The sequence below is a fragment of the Plectropomus leopardus genome, chromosome 7, assembly GCF_026936395.1.
Source record: "Plectropomus leopardus strain MGB_pleo_1.0 chromosome 7, ASM2693639v1, whole genome shotgun sequence".
Taxonomy (NCBI): domain Eukaryota; kingdom Metazoa; phylum Chordata; class Actinopteri; order Perciformes; family Serranidae; genus Plectropomus; species Plectropomus leopardus.
Genome location: NC_142182.1, coordinates 28,572,323 through 28,582,754, shown reverse-complemented (window position 1 = coordinate 28,582,754; position 10,432 = coordinate 28,572,323). Strand labels below are relative to the sequence as shown.

Genomic DNA, 10,432 nt, shown 5'->3' with positions numbered 1-10,432 from the left:
TCCTTTAATTTGTTTTACAGGCAGAGGTTTGCTTTCTGGAATATTGGCTTGGACTTTTATTGAACTTTTTTTTTACATTACACATAAAAATAAATTAGGGACTGAACCTTATTTAACAAGTAGAGGGGTGGCGGGATTGCGACTTTGTGTAGTCATGGCCCTGCCTGAAGCTACACACATTTTTTAAAAAGTGCAAATTGTGTATATAAAATTTACATTATTCTATTTTAATCTAAAAAAAATGTAATGTAATTTATACTATTCAGGACTCAATCACTCACTCATTTTCATTTTTCTCTTGCTACTGATTTTTGAGCTGCTGTAATGTGTGAAATTTCTCAGTATGGGATTAATGAAATCTTGTTTTATATTAAAGATGGCATAACTGATAGTTTTAGGTTCTCTTATCCAGAATATGAATGAACATAACACAACATAACAAAGTTTGGTCTCTAGTTTTTATTCCTCAAAACACATTTTCTACAAACTTGAAAGTGCCATTGACTATTTACAACATCATCGATACAGGAAAGAAATATTGCACACTGCACTGTAAAGGAGCACGTCACTGGAACTAGTTTAAAGGTACGAGGTAACAGATGATATATTAGGGAAACAGCATGAGTATCATCAACCAGTCAGAAACAGATCAGTTACACCCTCACCCCAAACCTGCAGGGCTAGAAGAGACAGTGTTTCCAGATGAAGAGGTAATTTGAATCAGTGGTTCTCAATCTTTTTCTTGTAGACAACCCCCAAACTGATGCACATTTTGTTGCAGATGCCCATTTAATAAAACCTTGACTCAAGGTCCCCCATCTGTAAAGAATTTTTTTCCTAGATATGATAAGCCCAGAATTACGGTGCTGCAATCAATGGAAATTGGAAATTAACACATCTTCAAAAATATTTTACATTCTTGCAAAGCTGAATCACATACCACATAATAAAGTTAACATTATATTTGTTTGTTCAACCTGAGGCGACACTGGTTGAGTTTGACTACACCCTGGTGACATAAATCCAAGCACAGCCTGGCTCTGTGCATCTGGAGGGCCCCCGTCAGCAAACGACTGGCCCCTGCGCAACTTGAGAGCCCTGTGCAGTTGGAGGGCCCCACTCAGCAGAGGTGCCACTTTTTCAAAAACAGCTCCTGGAGACTGTTGAGGAGGAGGGGTCGGTTCCAACCTGCCTGAGGATGAGGATGAACTCTTCCTGAAAAGCCTCGGTTCAGTGTTAAAGAGGCTGCCAGCACCGAAACTTGAAGCTCACCAGGACTTCTATGATGCCAGTTTAAATAGTTAATTAGTTGCTGTTGATTGCCCTCAACTTTGTCTTGGATTTGCATGTTATATTTAAATTGTTTCTGTTGGTCATGATGTTCAAAACATGGACAAAAAAACAAAACAGAGTGGGGTGTGGTTGACAAGGTTGTGAGAGGTGTGTGTACACTTTTTTCCCCTCAAAATCTTATCAGCCACCTCCTGCTCTCACACATGAATTGTTGAATTGAATTTTTACACAGTATATTAAATACATGGTGTAGGGACTGTTGTTGTCCATCACTGGGCAGCTCCAAGCGGCTGCATAAGCATGTATTAGGAAATTGCTTAAATTTATTAAAACATGAATAAAATATTTAAACATTTTTAAATTTGAGTGGTGAATTTAAGTAAGGATCAATATGCATATCCTACTAAACAACACTGTAGAAGAATCAACTGTGGAAAAACTTAATCTGATGGATTATATCTATAACATCATGAGTTTATCATGGTACAAAAACTTCCTGACAACAACATGCTGCTCAGAGACATTTCAACAAGCCAACAAAGTAAAGGGTCACAGATTTTTGTTGACACTGCCGTAAGTAAAACTCGGCTGGCTGCTATCATTTCTACATTCAGTTCTGTTTTGATACCCACAACCAAAACCTATACACATGAAATCTTAAACTGTACAAAATAACAGACTGGAAGTGGTGAACTAGTGATGATCTAACACACGAGTAATCCTGCGCTAAATTCAATATGATTGTTTATTTTTTCCCCCAGACAGTAAACCTAACAAATTACACTATCAACAAAAGGTGCTTAAAATACTGACAAAATACTTACTGTGAGCTTATTTCAACAATAAGTGAAAACCTATTACAATCACATACGAGTTCATGAGGACACACTGGGAATCGCTGGGACACAACATAGCTTAATTGCATTTTGACCTAAGCTAAGTAAACAGAGTTTTCACTGATGCCTGAATGTCAGATATTAATGTTACTGCTCAAATTTCACAGCATTTGAACCAAATGGCTTTCCGTTACCTAATCAATACAATAGTATTGTATCCCCTTAAGGCATTTTGAGTCTGAAGTCATTTTGCATCTTAAGATGCCGTACAGTCTGTGTATGTGGTTACCATATTCCCTCTGCGCTGTGTCACTGTTCTACAGTGTTGTTTCGATGCACCGTGAAACTTGTTGTCAGTTTGTTTGGCGTGTCTGTCGAAGGTAAACATTCGCTCTATGTCGTCATACATGTCGTCAAAGATACCTGCTCCAAAACCTCCTTGAAAGTGTCTCTTATGTCTGCTGTGGGACTCTTTGTGGGACCTGGAGTGTTCGTCGAAGTGTCTTCGGTGACGGGCGTGCCTATTCTGGCTGTAGATGTCAAAGTCCTTGAAAATGTCATCAAAGTTGAAGCTGAAAGGTTGGTGGGCTCCCTGTCTATGTCTGCCTTGTGTCTCGCCGGTGAAGTATGCAGAGGTGTCACCAAAATGGTCATATTCTCGTCTTCTGGTTTCGTCTGATAAAGTTTCATAAGCTGCGCAAAGAAAGACAAGATTCAGTCAAAGCTGGAGAAGTTTAGTACTGTATCTCGTCAACATTTTGAAAAGGCATGGCTATAGTGTATTAATTACAGTGTTCAAGCTCAGTAAGTCCAGGGTTCTTAAATTAAAATCAAGAAAAGCTAAAAAAAAAAACCCAACCAATCACTGATCACCATGTTGTAAAAAATGTGACATTAAAAATAGTAAAATGATTCCAGTAGGTCTGGAAACAAATACATTTTTTAAAATCCAAATGATAAATAAAGACTCAACGATACCTTCAGCAATTTCTCTGAATCTAACTTCAGCGTCCGGGCTCTTGTTCTTATCTGGGTGATATTTCATTGCAAGCTTGTGGAAAGCTTTTTTTATCTGTCGCTCAGTAGCATCTTTAGGCACTCCCAGTATATCATAGTAGTCCTTCTTGGCAAGTATCAGCTCTGTTATCATGAGGATGCACACTGCAAACGTTACAGCAGATTGCGCACTTGCCATGGCTCTGCTGTCCTCTGCATTAAAGAGAGAGAAATGATCAGCTGGTACACAGCAAAAATGTGTTTCATGCAGTAATGCATGTGACGCATCCTGAGAACAACAAGGCACTTTAGTTTGGGCTATTCTTTTTTGATTTTTACATAATTTAAAATGTACAAAATGACAAAAAAGTAACAAAGGACACAGTACAAGGAGAGGCAAAAAACAAGTGGGCTTCAAGTAAGCCTAAAAATAATAATAATAAAAATGAAATAAAATGTTAAAACACACAGTAATTAAAATGAAAACTTAAAAGAGACAAGAGTAGATAGATAGCCATTCGATGTAGAAAAATATGAATGTGAAAAATGTAAATAGCATGCTTGTAGTTATAATATAAGTGAGTTTGACTTAGCTATATGACGCATCTGTTACTGGCTAATATTAGGGACTGTACTTTACTTGAGAGAGGAGAGGGGTTGGTGCAAAATGTGGGAGGCATTTCAATTTTTTTTATGCTCTGAGTAAGGAGTTATCTTTTCTGATTTGGCTTCGGGGAAGGACATTCAACTTAAATTGTCATAATTTGTATTTAATTTACATACCCTCAGAACCCCAAACCTGCGAGTGGGTTTGAAAGGCATTTTTCTTGAAAAATGTCCAAAAACACACAACTTCACCAAGTCACAAACAATAAAAAATAGTTATTTGTTACTCGAGGATCTCAAGGAAAAAACATTTGTAGCTCCATGGTGGGTCATGATATAAAAAAATACATGACGCCACCCATCTACTCTGATAAATAAAGTACAGTCCCTTACAGTTAAGACATGTAAGTGGACACGTTTCACGCTCTCTCCCTTAACGTTGACGTTAGCTTAGGCTGATGAAAACAACCCTACACACAAGACTAACATTTGATTTATGCATTTAATGACTCCAGCAACAAATCGATCTGTGTGCTCCGCAGATAGATATATTACCGCTGGATTGACTTCAAATCTGATGTGAATTAGTTGTATCGTTATATTCGACTGTTTCACCGCCCACATCATCCGTCGCTCCTACCGTTAGCTAGCGTTGCTAACACAAGCTACTGCCCATGTAATCCCCTGACTTTTAGACCCGCACTTACCTTTGTGGGGACACGAGTGCTGCACAGCTGCTGTATTTGAGCTCTGCCTATTAAACTATTCATCCGACGCTGAACATGACAGTGTATGTTTGTTAGTTTAGCTGAATGTTACAGAGATGCAATGATCTGAGGAGCAGCATCGTTTCCATGTCTTCTTCGCCGCTTTCGCTGCATGAGGGTACGTTGACGTTATGAGTTAGTGCGCTTCTGCCCTCTGTCGGTCAATGCCGTTAATAAACCGTCCTCAAGTGTCCGATAGTTACCCCGATGTTACTCTGAGTGTTTACAGCACCTATTTTTTTATAAATGGTTTTATTAGCCACTACTGCCACGTACTAAAACTTACTATTGATATTATACTATACATACTGTGATATTATAAAGTTTTGAGGCATATTTAAGCTGTTTTAGTAATTATGTTTTAAAACTTTTGGGTCAAGAGTAGCGCTTCATTTGTTTATTCGCTAAACCCGCGTGATATTTGTAAGGGTGGGGTTTCATTTTCAATATATGCTGCTGACTCCGCCTGTCCGTGAGAAGTCCGGAGTACGCCGGTATTGAAGTTATTCCTCTGCATTCAACGGTCAGTGGGGAGAATTTTCTGAACCAATCACGAGTCTTCATTCAAGGGGCCAAATTATCGACAGCCAATAGCAGAGCACATGGAGAGACACGTGACCATTGTTTTTCTTCTGACTGACGTACGTCATTGTGGAAATCAAGTGTCAGGTTTAGTGACCGTGCGTGTTGCCATACGTTGTTAAATATTTGTGTTAACGTCAACGGAGAATGGCGACTCAATGAGAACATTAAAAACTTCTTGCTTTTTTTGATACGACGACACAAAAAGACGGTATGGTTTGTTATTTCGTCTGTTGTCATTATGAATGCTGGCGAGTTAGCTAAGCTAGCTGTGCTAACGGAGCTAACAGCTAGTTGCTGATGTTGAAATATGTTATTCTGCGTGGAAGTTAGCTGTTATATTATCGTCGGAATTAGGAGCATTTGTCAAAGATGTTGTGCTTGTGAAGGAAACAGAATAATTAATAGAAATTAGTTTTAGGAGCAGTGTTAGTAGTTTTATTCCATATCTCATGTCATTTTCATTATTTTCTTTCTTAATGTTGTCTTCCATTCACATTTATACCACTCTTTTGTTTTTTATATCACCAGGTTGATGAAAAGGGAGAGCTTAGACCTTATATTGCTGTGGATGTGAGCTGAAACAATGAGTCATAACTGGGCTCCAAATACTTGGGTGAAAGTAAGCAGAGCGTTTCATTTGTGGCAAACACATGCTCACAAGTCAGCAGCGTCACTTCCCTTGTCTGGTACCTCTCACTGCAGGGTTTATGTACAACAACCTTATTGCTACAAGGTTGGCTATTTCAGCTGGAGGCACATCCACCACCTGAGGATCACTAGGCGTAAGGGATGGCTCTCTAAAGCTAACCAGGTCAGACAAAAGCTTGGACTCCACACCAGCACCCTGCGTTTAAACACTTCAGCCTCACGGTGGTCTGCTGGTCTGAGCCAACACATGTCGCGGGTCAGGAGCACACTGGTCACAGTATCTAAAGCTGTGAGTGGGACACATACAGAACTTCTCTCCAAAATCGGCAGACTCAAGCCAAATGCTTTAAAGGGTGGGAAAAAGGCTGAGGCAAATGTTGAGTCAGTGCCAAAAGCTGAGGAGAGCGCAGTCACATCAACTCCTACTCCCAGTGAAGCTGCACCCAAACCTATATGTAACTCATCTCCTGTCAGTCCTTCTATTCCTACTTCTGCTGCTACAAGTGCCACTACCTCCACTCATCCTCACAATCCTTCACAAGCGTCCGTCACTGCCACAGTTCTGACTGTGCGTGAACTGAAGGAGAAAAGGCTGAGACGTGTTGTTCCTGCTGTCAGAGCCAGTTCTGCCAGGAAGCAAGAGGAGCCTAAACATTCACAGAGTGATACTGAGAGCAAGAGCACAACCCCCAAACAAAACACAGCACTTTTCCATCCCAGCACCTTTTCAGGTACCCTGGATGAGACTTACAACTACCTGGCCCATCACATCAACTCATACTTTGGCAGCAGTACAAAGACTCAGGACAAGAAAGTGGACAATGTTGACTTTCCCTCTTCTTCCTCTCAGGGGCAACAAACTAGTGACCTCATGCCAGTGTCTGATAAAACAGTCTCTGTTTCTCCAGTTACCCCACCTTCCCCTAAGAAGGGTTTAAGTCACTACCTATCCTACTCAGCTCCGACTGTGCAAGCCTTTGTAGGAAGCTACATTGCTCCCCTGGTCCCAAAGTTTAGGACAGCAGAGTCCAAGAGTGCAACAGTGGAGGAAAAGAAGTCTGAGGATGCACCAGTCAAACAGATGGAGACAGCAGTTAGCAAGGAACAGAAGGCTGCAGAGGAGAAAGCCAAGAAACTTCTGCTTCAAAGGGAGAAGGTAAGTCTGCAGACAGCTGTGTCAGTGTTTGATTGAAACATAATTCCCACATCAGATATTTCTGAGAGCCTGGTATATTATAGGAGGTTGCTTTTGTCCAGATATTGACCAGAGCTCTTGCTTCTCTATATGTCCACTGGTAGTGTAGTGTGCTGACATGCTGCCTGAGTTCTAGGAATCTGTTATCAAAAATAACCCCCATGTAGCGTTACAGGGCCACAGAAGGCGCGTACTTTCTAGGCCAAGCTATACTTTAAGTTGTAGAGACATAAACACGGCTGACATTTAGTTAATGTCATGGCTGGATTGAGTCATTGAATCAGGATCTAATTCTATGTTTTGTTTTAAATAGCAGAAACACTGCATGACTCATGTCCTTTGGCTGATGATACACAGTAGACTGATGTATTATCTAGGTGGGTTATGGTCCAGTTCATGTTGTTACATTTAATCCAAAGGGGCAGACAAAAAATCAGGGCCATCAAGGTAACATAATACCACTAAAGGTACATGTCTGTTGACAGTATTTTGGAATGATAACAGGTACTGAGTGAAAGCTTTGTCGTGAATCTGTTCGTGATTTAATCACCCTCCACAGTTAATGGGATTTTACAGTAATGCTCAATATCAGGACCTTTTTTTAAGGTCTTATTAACCAGTTTACCTTTAGATGATGGATATATCAATGTGTTGATTACAATATAAACATATTTGCTCTAGCAATAGCTGTTATGCAAAAATATTATATTTACTCATAGCATTAAATAAATAAATGAATAAATTAGGGGGTGCCTGGTGGCTCAGTGGATAGAGCGGTGCCCTGTGTGCAGGGGCTGTGTCCTCGCCGCAGCGGTTGCAGGTTCAAATCCAGCCTTAGCGCTTTGCTGCATGTCTCCCCCTCTCTCTCTTCCCCTTTCTCACTTACATTGTCCTGTCAATAAAAGCCCAAAAAAATAATCTTTGAAAAAAAAAAATAGATTGCTCATCCAGAAATTGGGGGTCTGCACAACATAGCATACATGCTTTAGAAGCAATTTTTATTTTTATTTATTTATGTGATTATTTGAGCCTGTCTCTGTGTTGTTTTTAAAAGAGCGACACTTTGTCTTTTACCGCAAACCAAATATGCCTAGGGGTACAAAGTAATATTACCTTACCTTACCTGGCCCATAGAAGTGAAACGAGTTTAGTGTGTCATCAACACGTCAGTCTGTTTGGGATTGTTGTTCAGTGTTGATTTGTGTGTATTGGACATTTATTAATGTTTCTCACTTACTGCTTCTCCTCTTGGTTGAGGAAGTCAGAAGAAAAAGAAATGAAACAATAATGACAACATTCATTAGTTACTTTTTTTATATTGTAAATAGAAATGAGAGCTCACTCTTAAATGAGTCATGTACTTTTTCAGGTTTTAACTTGGATTCTAGCTGATGCTCAATAACTGGTCCTCACTGGCTGCACTTTTTTTTTCTCTCCCAGATCATTGCTAGAGTGAGTGTGGACAATCGAACTCGGGGTCTGGTTCAGGCTCTCCACAGAGCATCAGATGTAAGAGTCTACATCAACAGGGTGGAGGACCTCAGCTATCATCTCCTGGAGTTTCCAGAGACGAGTGGTGTTGCAGTCAAGGTGAGAAATGTGAAGAGGCTATCATTATTTTTCTCCTTTTTTTCCCAGAATCCCGAGGCTTTGTCAGGAACGTGTCTGATGCTTGTTAGCATGTAAAAAGCATCAACTCTTATGTTTGGCACTAGCTCAAGGTGTCAAGACCGTGTTCACAGCAGCATGTTTCTTATGCATACATAATGGTGTTATATTTGGCATGAATTGTTGAACAGCCGTAGCATGTAATCTAGATAACGTTCCCGTGCTTGTGTTCTGGAATATTCTCATGCCAGGCAAATGTCAGTTTGTCAGCTGTGGCAACAGGTTACATGTTGCTTTCTGTTTCATGTCAGAGCTCGGCAGCATTTATTTATGCCTCTGCCTCATCAACAATGGTGTCAGGAAGTTATTCAGTGCTAACCTATTTCAAACCAAGGCCACTCTTAATAGTGTGAGGAAGGTTAATCCCCTAGAAAAAATCAAGAAACGTGTCTAGCTAGACATAACTTTGAAAGATTTTTTTTTAATGCCTCTGCACTGGCGACAGGCCAGAGGCATCATGTTTTCAGGCTGTCTGTCTTTATGTCCATCCCATTGTCGTGAACACATTATCTCAGGAACACTTGAAGGGAATTTTTGTCAAATTTGGCTGTAATGTCCACTTTGACTCAACGATGAACTGATAAGATTTTGGAGGTCAAAGGTCAATGTCACTATGACACTGCGTCTGTCTCATTCTTGTAAACATGATATCTCAAGAAGGCTGTGAGGGAGTTTCCTCAAATATAGCACCAACATCCACGTGGACTCAAGGATGACCTGATGTGATTTTTTTTCGTTTTTTGGCCATAACTCAAGAAATCATGCGCTCGTTATGACGAAATTTCCGACAAATGTCTAAAAGCACATAATGATGAAGTGATGATTTTATATTCAAAATGTCAAAGGTCAACATCACTGTTACATCAGTGTTTTGCTGTTGTGTCATGCTGTGACAAAACTATGTCCTCTGACTCCTCACAAACATTTGGTCCAATTCTATCATAGATATCATTTTTACTACAGTCTTATAGATGACGTCGGCCTTGAAACACCATATTGCTGTGGTCACACCAATTTTCCCTCTGCTGTCATTGTGAGTTTGATATGCATTCCTATTCCATTGCAAATGATCCCTTCTTAATTCTGATGAAACTATGACTTGCAAAGTTGCAAAACTTGTCAATTTCCACCAATTTGAGAGAGACAGTGAGGGATTGACCCCTTTTGTTGAGGAGGCACTGATCATTTCTGCCCTTGTTACTAGGAACAAGTCTGACTGGTAATGAAAACAGATACAGAGTTTGAAGGTAAACACGCAGGATGTCATTAGCTCCAGCAGCAGACCCTGTCCTCACAAGTTTTAGCCGTACCTCCTGTTTGCCTGGCCGATTCCCATCTGACTGCATCATGTTGGACTGACAATGTTTTTCATTTCTGCCACTGACAGTGTCACTTTGTGTTAATCAGGAGAAAGTTATTCCTTGCCTGCTGCGTCTGAGACAGGCCAGTGACCCAGGCCTGAGAGCAGCAGTTAGAGAAGCCCTCGCTCTGGTTGGATACCACAAACCTGTGAAAGGCCGGGGTATACGCATTCTGTCCATAGATGGAGGAGGGTTAAGGTACAGCAAGTTAAGCTCTTCTTTTTCCTTTTCTTTGTTATAAGATATGAGTCACTGATCAAAGTGGAACTAAAGAGAATTTACTGCAGTCAAGGCCATTGTTAAAAAAGCAATTCACTTCTGTTTGCATTTATAATCTGTTAAGTAGATGTAGTGAAATGCTCAGTTAAATGGATAAGGATTCATTACCCCTTTGCCTTTGTTATTTCTAGTTTAAAATTAATCAGCTGTCACACTTTGTAGCTGTTGGTTTTTATTTTATTAATTTTTCTCTCTCTC

General features: G+C 40.1%; 2 protein-coding genes across 3 annotated transcripts in view; one reads left to right on the top strand and one right to left on the bottom strand.

Annotated features, from left to right (window-relative positions):
- Nucleotides 1-444: 444 nt before the first annotated feature.
- dnajb9a (DnaJ heat shock protein family (Hsp40) member B9a) lies at nt 445-4,623 on the bottom strand. Its single transcript, XM_042496200.2, has 3 exons — nt 4,439-4,623; nt 3,108-3,338; nt 445-2,822 (listed from the first exon to the last, which is right to left on the bottom strand). The coding sequence occupies exons 2-3, from the start codon at nt 3,322-3,324 to the stop codon at nt 2,386-2,388; spliced, it is 654 nt and encodes a 217-aa protein (XP_042352134.1). The 5' UTR covers nt 3,325-3,338; nt 4,439-4,623; the 3' UTR covers nt 445-2,385.
- A 507-nt stretch (nt 4,624-5,130) lies between these two features.
- The window catches only part of LOC121950056 (calcium-independent phospholipase A2-gamma-like), a 33,194-nt gene continuing 27,892 nt past the window's right edge, over nt 5,131-10,432 (top strand). The window contains exons 1-4 of one of the 2 annotated variants that reach the window (XM_088080386.1): nt 5,131-5,291; nt 5,786-6,887; nt 8,367-8,516; nt 10,002-10,153. In XM_088080386.1, the coding sequence (XP_087936512.1) occupies nt 5,979-6,887; nt 8,367-8,516; nt 10,002-10,153 (1,211 nt within the window). In that variant the 5' untranslated portion in view covers nt 5,131-5,291; nt 5,786-5,978. Of the gene's footprint in view, nt 5,292-5,611; nt 6,888-8,366; nt 8,517-10,001; nt 10,154-10,432 lie in introns of both variants that reach the window. The other variant, XM_042495972.2, reaches the window with a different exon arrangement.

Coding starts and splice junctions, on each gene's coding strand:
- dnajb9a (XM_042496200.2), bottom strand. CDS start 3,324: ATGGCAAGTGCGCAATCTGCTGTAACGTTTGCAGTGTGCATCCTCATG. Junction 2,823..3,107: donor ATTCAGAGAAATTGCTGAAG/GTATCGTTGAGT, acceptor TTCTTTGCGCAG/CTTATGAAACTTTATCAGAC.